Source organism: Vespa velutina, chromosome 6 (assembly GCF_912470025.1).
Source record: "Vespa velutina chromosome 6, iVesVel2.1, whole genome shotgun sequence".
NCBI lineage: Eukaryota > Metazoa > Arthropoda > Insecta > Hymenoptera > Vespidae > Vespa > Vespa velutina.
Window position 1 is genome coordinate 7413673 of NC_062193.1, and position 11960 is coordinate 7425632.

General features: G+C 26.5%; 3 protein-coding genes across 3 annotated transcripts; 2 read left to right on the forward strand and 1 right to left on the reverse strand.

Moving 5' to 3' along the window:
• Positions 1-169: 169 nt before the first annotated feature.
• On the forward strand, positions 170-7736 carry LOC124949693 (protein THEM6-like). The gene is made up of 5 exons (XM_047495256.1): positions 170-1145; positions 2336-2889; positions 3594-3808; positions 4404-4589; positions 5259-7736. Exons 2-5 carry the CDS (start codon positions 2733-2735, stop codon positions 5451-5453), a joined length of 753 nt encoding a protein of 250 aa, XP_047351212.1. The 5' UTR covers positions 170-1145; positions 2336-2732; the 3' UTR covers positions 5454-7736.
• Positions 7737-7867: 131 nt separating this feature from the next.
• LOC124949694 (protein THEM6-like) lies at positions 7868-9921 on the forward strand. Its single transcript, XM_047495257.1, has 3 exons — positions 7868-8754; positions 9327-9541; positions 9629-9921. Exons 1-3 carry the CDS (start codon positions 8613-8615, stop codon positions 9863-9865), a joined length of 594 nt encoding a protein of 197 aa, XP_047351213.1. The 5' UTR covers positions 7868-8612; the 3' UTR covers positions 9866-9921.
• Positions 9922-10725: 804 nt separating this feature from the next.
• On the reverse strand, positions 10726-11945 carry LOC124949925 (V-type proton ATPase subunit F). The gene is made up of 5 exons (XM_047495814.1): positions 11773-11945; positions 11577-11658; positions 11378-11460; positions 11124-11246; positions 10726-11053 (listed from the first exon to the last, which is right to left on the reverse strand). Exons 1-5 carry the CDS (start codon positions 11824-11826, stop codon positions 11024-11026), a joined length of 372 nt encoding a protein of 123 aa, XP_047351770.1. The 5' UTR covers positions 11827-11945; the 3' UTR covers positions 10726-11023.
• Positions 11946-11960: the final 15 nt, after the last annotated feature.

An 11960-nucleotide genomic window follows, 5' to 3' on the forward strand; every position in this document is an offset into this window, starting at 1 on the left:
AGTATTCGAATATTTTGCAATGAGAATTATTGATCGATCTGCCTATGGATATCTTAAGTAACCTTGAAGAACAAAGATCTCCAATTCCGCTCCATACACCTTTACATATATATATATATATATATATATATATATATATATATATATGTATAGAAAATAAGGAAAGAGAGTTAAAGAAAAAAAAAGAAAGGAAAAAAAAAAAGAAAGAAATACATAGATACATAAACATTTCTGTGTACGTAAATGGCTTCGTCACAGCTCGTACGTTTCATCCAAGGACATTGTCGAGTTATTACAGTACATTTCTCGTGGAAGAGCTAAACGCAAACAGTGACTATTTCTCCAAATAAATCTTCTCGATAATCGAAAAAAAAATCCAGTCAAATAGATATCGATCGATTCCGTGTATTTACATATATCTCCCTTTTATCCTTTAACAGTTTATGCAAACATCGTTTCTGGCAAACACATTCTGTTTTATACATTCTTTTTTTTCTGTCACTTTTATTTTTATTTTTTTTTTCTCCTCCCCATTTTATATGCCTAGTATCGCCTAATTAAAATTGACTATTTTTATATTCATCGATAAGATTGATATCATGTAATCTCATAAATAGATAAAGGATGTCTGTCTTATAATACAATATGAACATAAACGAGATAACCTTGTTCATTCTCATTATTATCTTCGTTGTATTCTAATTTTTGGTATTCGTTGAATTTGAAAAAAAAAAAAAAGAAAAAAAGAAAAAGAAAAGAAAAAGGAAAAAGAAAAGAATAGAAGAAAAAAAGGTTGTAATGAAAGAACAATTTTAAATACGAAGAGAGAAAAGTTCGTAAGAGTAGATACGCCTTCAAAGAAGTTTCGTCGAAAAATAAAAAAAACTGGCCAGGGTTTCTGCGAAGTCTGGTTACTCCCACCGCTACAGTTAGTCCAATCCTCCCCCGTAAGCGAGAATGTTCTAAGCGCAGATGCAAGAGCTCGGAAAGAAACGATCTGGTCGACACGATGACGACGACGACGACGACGACGACGACGACGACGATAACGACGATGACGGTGTGTTGAACACATCGAGCTAAAGGATTATCAGTTGTTGAGATGTCTTCGATACGAACGGGCTTCCTCTTAGGTCTTCGTACAGGTGTGTGTACGTGTGTGTACGTGTGTGTATGTGTGTGTTAATGTGAATGTATATTTGTATATTCATACATTCATTTCCATAATTGTTGTGTGTTGTCATCACATATCGTTGTCAATATTATTATTGTTTAATAACAAATGCATCAGATGTAGATATGAATATACCCTCGATGAATATTCATTCTGATGTCTCATTTTAAGCTTCCATTGATTTTTCATTATATTTACATCGAGCCTTTCGTTAAAAATATTAACAAAGATTGATTTTAGTGAAAACGCTTGAATTTAGGGTTGCCCCGCGTTCTGATACGTGCTTTGCTTGATAAATCTCGTTGAAAGTGAGCTCGCTCGTATCGAAAGTAGGTTCTATTCGAAATGCAAACTATCGCACAATGTAATTTCATTTATCGTAAAATGTTCATTCTCTCTCTTTCTCTCTTTTTTTCTTTTTTCTTTTTTGTTTCCATTCGTCATTAATAATTTACTTAATAAATAAATGTCACGTAATCGTAAAAACAAGGAATTCGTTGATATTCGTATACGTATAATATTTCTTTACGTACGTATGTATGTACGTGAATGAAAAAAAAAGATACAAACGGCAGACTATTACATATTATTTTTATTGTTATTGTTGTTGTTGTTGTTATTGTCACGCAATTTAGCCACCCCTTTGTCACGATACAGAACATAATCAATAACTACTAAGTGTGGAATCGATGTACGTGATAAAAAAAAAAAAAAAAGAAACAAGTGTTAAACAACGATATAATTGTGTCTCAGCTGAATTAATTTGAAGAATTATATAAATAAAATAAATAATTATTATTTTCTTTTATATTAAAATCAAAAAGAACTTATTAACACGTTTTTCTTATTTATTAACTTTGGGGTGAAAGAAAAGTTATAATCGAAAGAGTCAATTGTTACGTATATAAACACATACTTATATATTTAATCACGTATATACTTAGATATGTTTGTGTATTATAAATATATGAATATCTGACCCTGAAGGAAATCATACGTGAAATATATTATCGGATCTTTAATATGACTCATTTAGCATATGAAACGTAAAATAGCGAGAATTTTCTACAATTTATATTTGTAATACTCATTAATATTATCGTGACCTTCATCCAGGACAATACTTTTGTTATATATGTTTCTTTGTCCATTCGTTCACAGTAAGAGAACCCTCACTTGCAGAATCAAAATCTTCCGAGTGTGACGTAAAGAGGCTGAAAAAGAAAAATAATTAAAGAAATAAATACAGAGCTCTTCGTTATTCGATAACTCGATGACTAAGACGACAACTTTTCGAAGGATTACGAGGTATCCTTTAAAGGATATTATTGAGTAGGACTCTGTGAAAGGAAAAGATTTTTAAAAGTGTCGTTTAACATGATAAAAAGAGACCAGAACTTTTTATCAACGAAAAGTGAACCGTCTCGAGCACGAATCGATAACAACACGGCTTCCCGCCAGTTGAAAGCTTCCAAAGTCTGATCGAATTACAACACATTGACCATTATCGTCCCAGCAGGACGACAAGATCATCAACGAAAGGACGATAAATATTAGGATGATAACTTGTTGGGTCCTAGCCGGTATCCTCGGTGCCGTCATACTCCTTCATCTCCTCGTCGAGGTTCATTATTTCCTACGTATGTTCCTCACGGTTTTCCTTGCGAGATTCTGTAAAAAGAAAATTCATATACTTGATGAGGCATCGGTCTATGGTAAGTACTTGTCACGAAAAAATATTCTTTCTCTTTTCGTTTTTATGTCTTGCAAAAAAAAAAAAAAAGATTTTACGGACAAGTCTATTTTCTTTTGTTTTGTATCTATATTGGAAGAAGGATCGAATCGAAAATATTTATATTCTGATTATAGGCTATTATTAAAAGATAGGACTTAAAACTTCAAGGAAACTTTTATAGAAAGTTTTCTTACTCTTGGATAGAAAACTTTTTCAGAATTTAAAACGAACGAAAGTTTATTATATTATTATAACGAATTAAATTCTTTTGATAATCTATTTGATAAAACATTTAATGAAAATTCTTGATTTACGTGTCATTAGACGATTAACAAAAGTTAGTATGTTATATCAAAAATTATATTACAGTTATTTAAATATTAAACCTAATTTTTTAAACGTCCGAATGAAAATGTATTAATTTCTAAGCTTCGATCGATCGGGAAGGGACAAGCAATGCAGCAAACAAGCCAGGAGAATCCTTACGATTACTTGTGTCGGCCTTGCACATGTCTCGTGTAAACCTTGACCTATAGAGACAATCAGCTGTGATTGATAGAATACAAATAATCGAGGATATATCTCTATTGTTTATTAAAAAAAAAAAAAAAAAAAAAAAAAAAAAAAAAAAATAACGAAAGAGATTCATCATAGGATCATCTCTTTTTTTTTTTTTTTTATTAGGTATTTGTACTACGACCGATGTAGACACTCTTCTCTATCACATGAACAATGCAAGATATTTGAGAGAATTGGACTTTGCTCGAGCTGATTTTTACGAGCGAACTGGTCTTTATCGTGAAATTTGTTCTCAAGGATCTGGTGTCGTTCAAGGAGCAGCAACGATACGTTATCGGCGATTTCTCAAACCTTTAACTATTTATAAGATAACTTCGAAGGTGAGCTTGAAGAAATTATCAGTTGTTAATTTTTTTAAAGATTTAATCCTTAAGAATTCACTTGAATTTTTTTCAAATAAAATTCACACCTCGGAATCTATGCATATTCTAATTAACTTATTCTTTTCTATTAGTTTTTTCTCTTTATTTCGAAATACTTGTTTTCTTTTTCTAAAAATGTTTAAACGAATCTTAACTATCGCATTATCGATCGAACAAACAAGATATATGCATATATGCATATAGTTAAAAAACAAAAATATCCATTTGAATAACCTTCGAATAATTTCATTTAAATTATTTACATTCTTTTGAAATGTATACAAAAAATAAAGTTATAAAAATGGGAATCCACAAGTGATTTCAGACTGATCTAACTTTTGATATCGAAATTTAAAAATTAAAATATTTCTACAAAATTGCATATATGCGCAATGGAATTCAAAGTAATGAAATTCTTAAAATAGAATATTGTAACAAGAATATTTAAAATAGTGTTAGCCATTAACGCGTCCTTATATCGATCATGCTTATATTGTGTTTTACGCGAAAGTACCGGTTTATTATTTTTTATACAATTTTACTGTCATTGCAGATCATTTATTGGGACGAAAAAACGATTTTTATGGAACATCGTTTTGTTACGCCGAGTGATGGATTTATCCGAGCTATAGCTATCTGCAGGCAAAGACTTTTAGACTGCAGTGCAGAGACGGTTATGGGTACTCTCGTTGATCGAGGTGTTAAACAAAATGGTAACGTCGAGGCAGGTGTTACACAGGTAAAATCACAAATATCGTCATTACGATGTGATGTTCAAAAATATATAATTTTTTTTATTATGACGTCATGAATAATTGACATTGAACACTGATTGGCTTCTCGTACATAATTAACAAGATAAGGCAATTAGGATGAAATATTTAGACATTTTTTTCTTTTCAAAATAAAAAAAGAAAAAAAAAATCTTCCGTATTGTTTTTATTCTTATATAATCGCTAGATTTATAGACATTATATGCTTACTGAAACCCATCATATTAAGAGAATTTATTACAAGAAATATTTCATCATTATTATGCACATTAGTTTATTTACTTAAAAATTAATAGATTTATTAACATAAATTTATATGTATTCATACGATTACATCACTATATATATATATATATATAATGATATACATATATATTGATTTATGCAATTAAGTATAAAATCTAAAATCTTAAAAAATCTAAAAAATATCAAATACTATAAATCTAATGTTAGAAAAGATCAAATCATTTAAAGTGTTTACACATAAAATCCATCATCTTGTGTAAAATACATAAAAAAAATTCAAATATAAATATATTATTGATAATATCTCATACATATTATATTACTATGACTTATTAATAAATTGCAATTTATAAATAATTCATAACAAGTACAATAAAAATATTTTCCAGATAACTCACGTGAGGCCAGAGATACCACCAGAAGTAGCAAGATGGTTAGAAAGTAATGAAATTTCCTCTGCGATTCTTCGACAATCAATTATACCTACAATGAATACTACAACAACAGCAACCACGACGACGACAACAACAACAACAACAACAACAACAACAACAACAACAACAATAACACCTTCGAATTGCTGACAAAACGAAAACGCGACGAATGGTGTCGCAGAAACGACGATCTACGTAACTACTACCGTCTAAATATACGATACGCGAGAACATGAAAAGCACCGTGTTTATATGTATGTTCATTCAGAATAATATTTCCAAGTGCACCGATCATTCTTTGTTTGTTGATAATTTAAAGAAGATCTGAGATTCTTCCTTTATGTATATATATATCTTCCTATATATATATATATATATATATATATATATATATATATATATATATATATATCTTCCTACATATATATATATATATTTCTCATACGATTTTTTGTTCTACGTAAATGTATTATATACAATATCTACTTATATATATGTATATGTAGAGAAAAATATAACAACGCGGTGCTTTTAAGATGACTGCTCAGGGCTATTATTTGATGACCGAGAACAAATATTTACACGTAGACATCTAACAATAAGATTTATTCTTATCGTCGCTTCAAGTTTAAAAAGAAAATGTAAAAAAAGAAAGATACGTTTCGCGATGTCGAATTAACAAGGGGATAAGAAAAAAAAAGAAAAGAAAAGACTAGTTCTATAAACAAAAAAATGAAGCACGATGCGAGAAATTGCGTGCAACTAATATAATATAATACATATGTATGTATATATATTGTATGTATGTGCTATGTTTCTCTTAGAAACTTAAACTATAAAAATTATTAGATACTTATACTCTGATTATATACAGGGTATATTAAATTTGACCTAATCACGCGAAATATTTCTGAGTGAATTAAAGATTTTATCGATGAACAAAGAAATTATCGATGTTATCTTTTTTCTTTTTTCTTTTTTTATGAATCAATGCACTTTTATTATCAATTATGACTTATAGAAAGAAAAATTTAATGATATAAATTTGTTGCTCTCTATTAATGAAATAATATCTTATCAGGATATTATTTCGTATCATCGAAAATAACAGCTTAAATTACATCAAATATCTTGTATGAATATGTAAATGTAGTGATTTAGAAATTCATATACGAGCTGGTGATTATGAAAGTGGCTTAAGTCTTACACACACACACACACACATACATCTATATATGTTTTTGATGCTTATGCATTATTATAACGTAGATCAATAAAATAAATGATAAATTGAATTATTCCAAACTTTAGATTTAGCCCATTTTTATGAATACTGCTCATATATATACATATATATATATATATATATATATATATATATTTATATATGTAGATACATAACAATATATGATCTTATTTATGACGAGAAGAAAAAATTTTTACACAACAATTTTACAAATGCTCATTAATTTAAATCGAATTTATACATTATTAAATATGGATTGATTATTATATAAATTAATTAGTCTTTCTTTTTTTTTTCTTATTAAAATAAGAATTAATCTTTTCGCTCTAAACGGTGTAGATATGTATATAATATTAAAATTTTATTTCATACTAAACACCAAATGTCATAAAAAATTGACAATTATGAAATAATATCATACTTTGGTCACGAAATCACACGAAATTTTAATACTAAACAAGTTTTCATTTTTAAATGTTTTTATATTTTTTTTTTTTATCTTGTAATTCTAAAAATATAATATTTCTAAGAGAAATGTAAAATAAAAATATAACGCGCGTATTGTTTTCAAAGAATAATCTTTTTTATTGTAATAAAGTATATCACTAAACTTATAAAATATAAAAATCAAGCACCGTAAACTTTTTGTACACAAACACCAAGAGCGAAAGATCAATTTGCAAAACAATATTTATCCAAGATAACACATGAGTTTATATAATGTAATTGAAATTTCTATTAATTGTTGATTAATTTCTCTTAACGATAAAAGAAAAGTCTGAAAAAGACATTTTTTTTTTTAGATTTCATTGAATCAAACAGACGAGAATATCTTCGTTTTTTTTTTTTTTTTTTATTGCGTCACACTGAGAGGTCATAAAAATAGTTCTAAATTATCATCTAATTATATTTATGGAATGAATGAATTTCTATATTAGCACAATCGACGACAAGTTGAAATTTATAGTTCGTTTAGATAAATAAAGAAAGAAAGTAATATAAAATCAAAAAAAGAAAAACAAAAAAAAAAAAACAAAAAACAAAAAAATAATAGCGAGTAGCAAAATACGCTTTGTTATTATATATCTAGATTGTTCTGTAATAAAATTATTACTACGTTGTGAATATGTTCTCGATGTTATTGTCGTCCAAAAAATATTAGAAAATAAAGAATTTACAGAAATCAATATTGATTCTTAGAAATTTTGCTTTTTTTTTTATTTTGAATGTATTCAATTATTTATGAATTATCGACATACGTCTTGAATATTTATCCTTACCTTTTCTAATGCACATAATAAACATATAATAATCATATTCATGAATATATAATAAAAATGACATATTCATTTCCAAGACAATAACATACTCGAAAGTATTTTACATTTTCTCTCTCTCTCTCTCTCTCTCTCTCTCTCTTTCTCTCTCTCTTTTATATTATTTTTAGATATTTTTATAATATCTACAAATATACAAAACAATGATTAGTTTTAGCTTTCTTAATATTTTTAATTCTGTAGATTGATCTTTATCGTTGGAGAAAAGAAAATACTATTGAACGATAAGAAATTTATATTGAATGTACATTATATATATAAACGAATAAATTCAATGATAGGTTAATACATTGAGTGCCACGTCAGTCACTGATAATTAATATTGAAACCTTCCGTTTAAGTCACTGGTGATTAACAGTATAAAGTATGATATAAAACTAAAGAATTTATATAGTTTTAAATAATTATTGAAAATTTCTTTAAAAGTCATGTAATTTTTATTTATTACAGAATTATTTACATAGCTGTATCGAATAAATTTCAATTAGTATGCTTCGTCATTACTATACCGCTATACCGGCGCTATACGGCCTGAAGGAAATTTCTTTAAAAAATTCCTTGACATCCAATTCGTTAAGTTACTGAATAAAATTATTGTCCAAAGCGATCAGTATTGTTTCATCATTAAAAGAGTAGATATCATTTGCCCTCTTTCATTTATGAAAAGATTACTTACTTGAATAATATTTCTCTTTTTTCACTTGGATATTTTAATAATAAAACAAAATGTGGAATATTTTTCTCTACGCGATCATTGCAATTATTTTTTTCATTGACATAAATTATTTCTTGCGAGTAATATTTATTTTCGTTTGGAGTAAATGCATGCAAAAAAAGGCAAAACCTATGAACGAAACTACAATACATGGTAAGTATTTTTTGAAAATTAATATATTTTGAAAATTTCATTTCTTATTCAATTTCAATTGTACCTAATGCCGATAATATTATTTTTACCATCGTTAAATTTCATCTTTGGATTATTATTCATCACATAGGAACATGAAATAACAAGTTTTCATAATAACTATTTCAAATTTCACATTATTTGCAAAAATAATTTGGTTTCCTTGTATAACGTAATTTAAAAAAAAAAAAAAAAAAAAATAAAAATAAAAAAAAAAAAACCGAAAGCTTAAATCACTATTTATTTAATTAAAGATACTATTTAACAAATTACTAATAAATTTATTTATTATATTACTATTCATTTATTTAAACAATGTCGAGTAGTAAAATATAAAAAATCGATTTGATACAATGATTGTAAGAATCGATAAGATCCGTTCAAATGAATGATTATTACGACACATATTTTTTCATTAACATTTTTATATCCTCTTTTCAATCATTTTCAATCACTATTAACTTATCATGTAGATACTTAAGATCGATTTAATTAATACATAACAAAATAACATTATTCAATTTATTTTTCAGGTATATGTATTACTCAAGATTTGGATCTTGTATTGTCACATATGAATAATGCAAGATATCTACGTGAAGTAGATTTTGCTCGTTTTCATTATTTTATTCAAACCGAAATGTTTTATTTGATGAGAAAAATGGGTGCCACTGTAGTCTTAGGTGCTTCATCCACAAGATATCGACGGCCGATTCCTTTCCTTATGACGTACAAAATCATGACTAAGGTAAAATCAAAGGTCTCAAAAACTTCGAAAGATGACGGTAAAATCAATGTTAAATTCTCGTGATAAAATGATACTCTTCTATTGCAGTTAATTTATTGGGACGAAAAAAGTTTATATTTCGAGCACAAGTTCATCAATCTTCGAAATAATTTCATTCACACGATCATTTTCAGCAAGCAAACGACGATCGGTTTGAAAATATCTTTGACCGAGTTCTTGAAAAAATTTGAACCTGAAATTCGTTTACCTGAAATAAACGAAGATCTCAAATTATGGTTAGAATCGATGGAATATAACTCTCAGAAACTCAAAAAGAAGGATTAAAAAAAAAAAAAAAAAAAAAAAAAAAGAATTGTTTTTTCTTCTGTTTTTATATTTTTCTCACAAGTTTTTTACGTTATATGTGAGTGCTGTTTTAATTATTTTATATTAATCTGTTTTTAATTAAAAATTTATCCTTCATATCTCTCGAGTGTTTTAGATCAATAGGTATTCTTTGTTATGTTAATATTTTTAATGTTACTACAAAAATGTGTCTTATGTTTATAACATAAAATAAAATAAAAAAAGAAATTATGTTTACAGATAAAATCTGCATTTTCATTTTGATCTTTATACTTACGACATACAAAATATAAAAAATCGAATAATAGTGAGGAAAAGTAGAGATTATATTAAGTTAGAGAGAGATCCTTTTTGCCATATCGAGAAAAAATATGAAAAAAATCGGATTTTAATGAATCGCTAATAGTAATTATTGACGAAAAAACAATTTAACGTTTATTCAGCATAAAATTGTAATTTATGAAAATGATTGTAAATAAGAGAAATATATTTCTACAGTAATGAATAATATATGATAATTTTTGTAAAGTCAATTTATTTTTTCATTTTGTTCTTGATGTGATTACATTATAATAAATTTGAAAAGAAAAAATATCAATAGAAAAGAAATTATATTATTCTTTTTTATTATATATAATATTAAGTTAATAACTATTATTATTTATTACTGTATTATTATATTTTTGTCTCTATCTATTACAAAATGAAATGAATATTTCTTTAGTTATTCTACATAAATAAAGCGATTACGCTAGTTTTGATTATGTTTTAATTAGATATCAAGTACTCTAAATGTAAAATGTAAAATGCAAAAATTCAGGACAAGAGTTGTGTACATCTAAATTTTATAACAATATGCTTTTTTTATTTAATTTATAATACATAATGTGAAATAATATTTACTATAGAACAAGACAATGATAGAGCAAAATTTTTAAATTTAATAGATATTTAATATACTATTATAATTTTTTTTCTAAATACAACATAAGCAGTGGAATGTTGTATATACATTTTCTATTCTTATGATTAAAACAAAAAGTATGATAATATTCAAGAAAGAAAGAATTGTCATATTGTACAATTAGTATATTTAATTAAGTTATACTTTCTTTTATTATATAAACAACATATAGTTTAATGTATATCTTCTGGATTGAACATGCCCTGCAAGGAGAATATTATTAATTGAAAATATCTATTTTAATATTTTATAATGAGATATTAGCAATCATACCTTAGCACGTCTTAGAATTGAATCTTTACTAGCATCATATGGATGATCCTTACTAGGAATCTCTAATACAGAAGGAATAGGCTGAGTATGACTGTCAATAACATGTCTAATCATTTCAGCAACCTAAAATTTATTAAAGTTTATTAGAGATAACATATTAATTAATAGTAGTAACAGTTTGTTGAAACAAATGAAAATAAATTTTATATTACACTATTGTACTCACGTTATAAAATTTTAATAAATTTACTCACATTTTGATTTATAAGAATAATGTCAATGTCATCTCTTTTAATAAAACGCTTAAATGTATCCTCTATTTCACTCTCTGGTGTATCTGTAAAATATATTACTTTTCACAGTACATATGTAACTATCTATCCAATACAAATAATTACTTTGTTTCATATAACAATAAAAACAAAAGTTGTAATTATAAAAATAAAACAATACTTTTATCAACAACCATAAAGTTAGGTTGACGATGTTTATTAATTTCTCCAACACCTCCAAGTAGGAATCCTACACATGTATCCTGAGAAGAGAAGAATATATGGTAAACTTATATATTTCTTGAAAAGTATTAAAAACTCTACTAAAACAACATTACATTGTAAATAAAACTTAAATCTGTAAAAATTAAGTTTACCTCATCTCCTATTACCGCAAGAAGTTTACCCTTTCCAGCTGAATGAAGTGTCATTATTGTAAAAATAAGTTACAAGATATTTTGGAGAAAGAAGAATAAATAAAGTCGATGTAAATTTTCACGTTCAGTCAGCTGACAGTATCACACCTATTTCGATTAGGTATAAATCACGTGCAAAAACTCGTCCA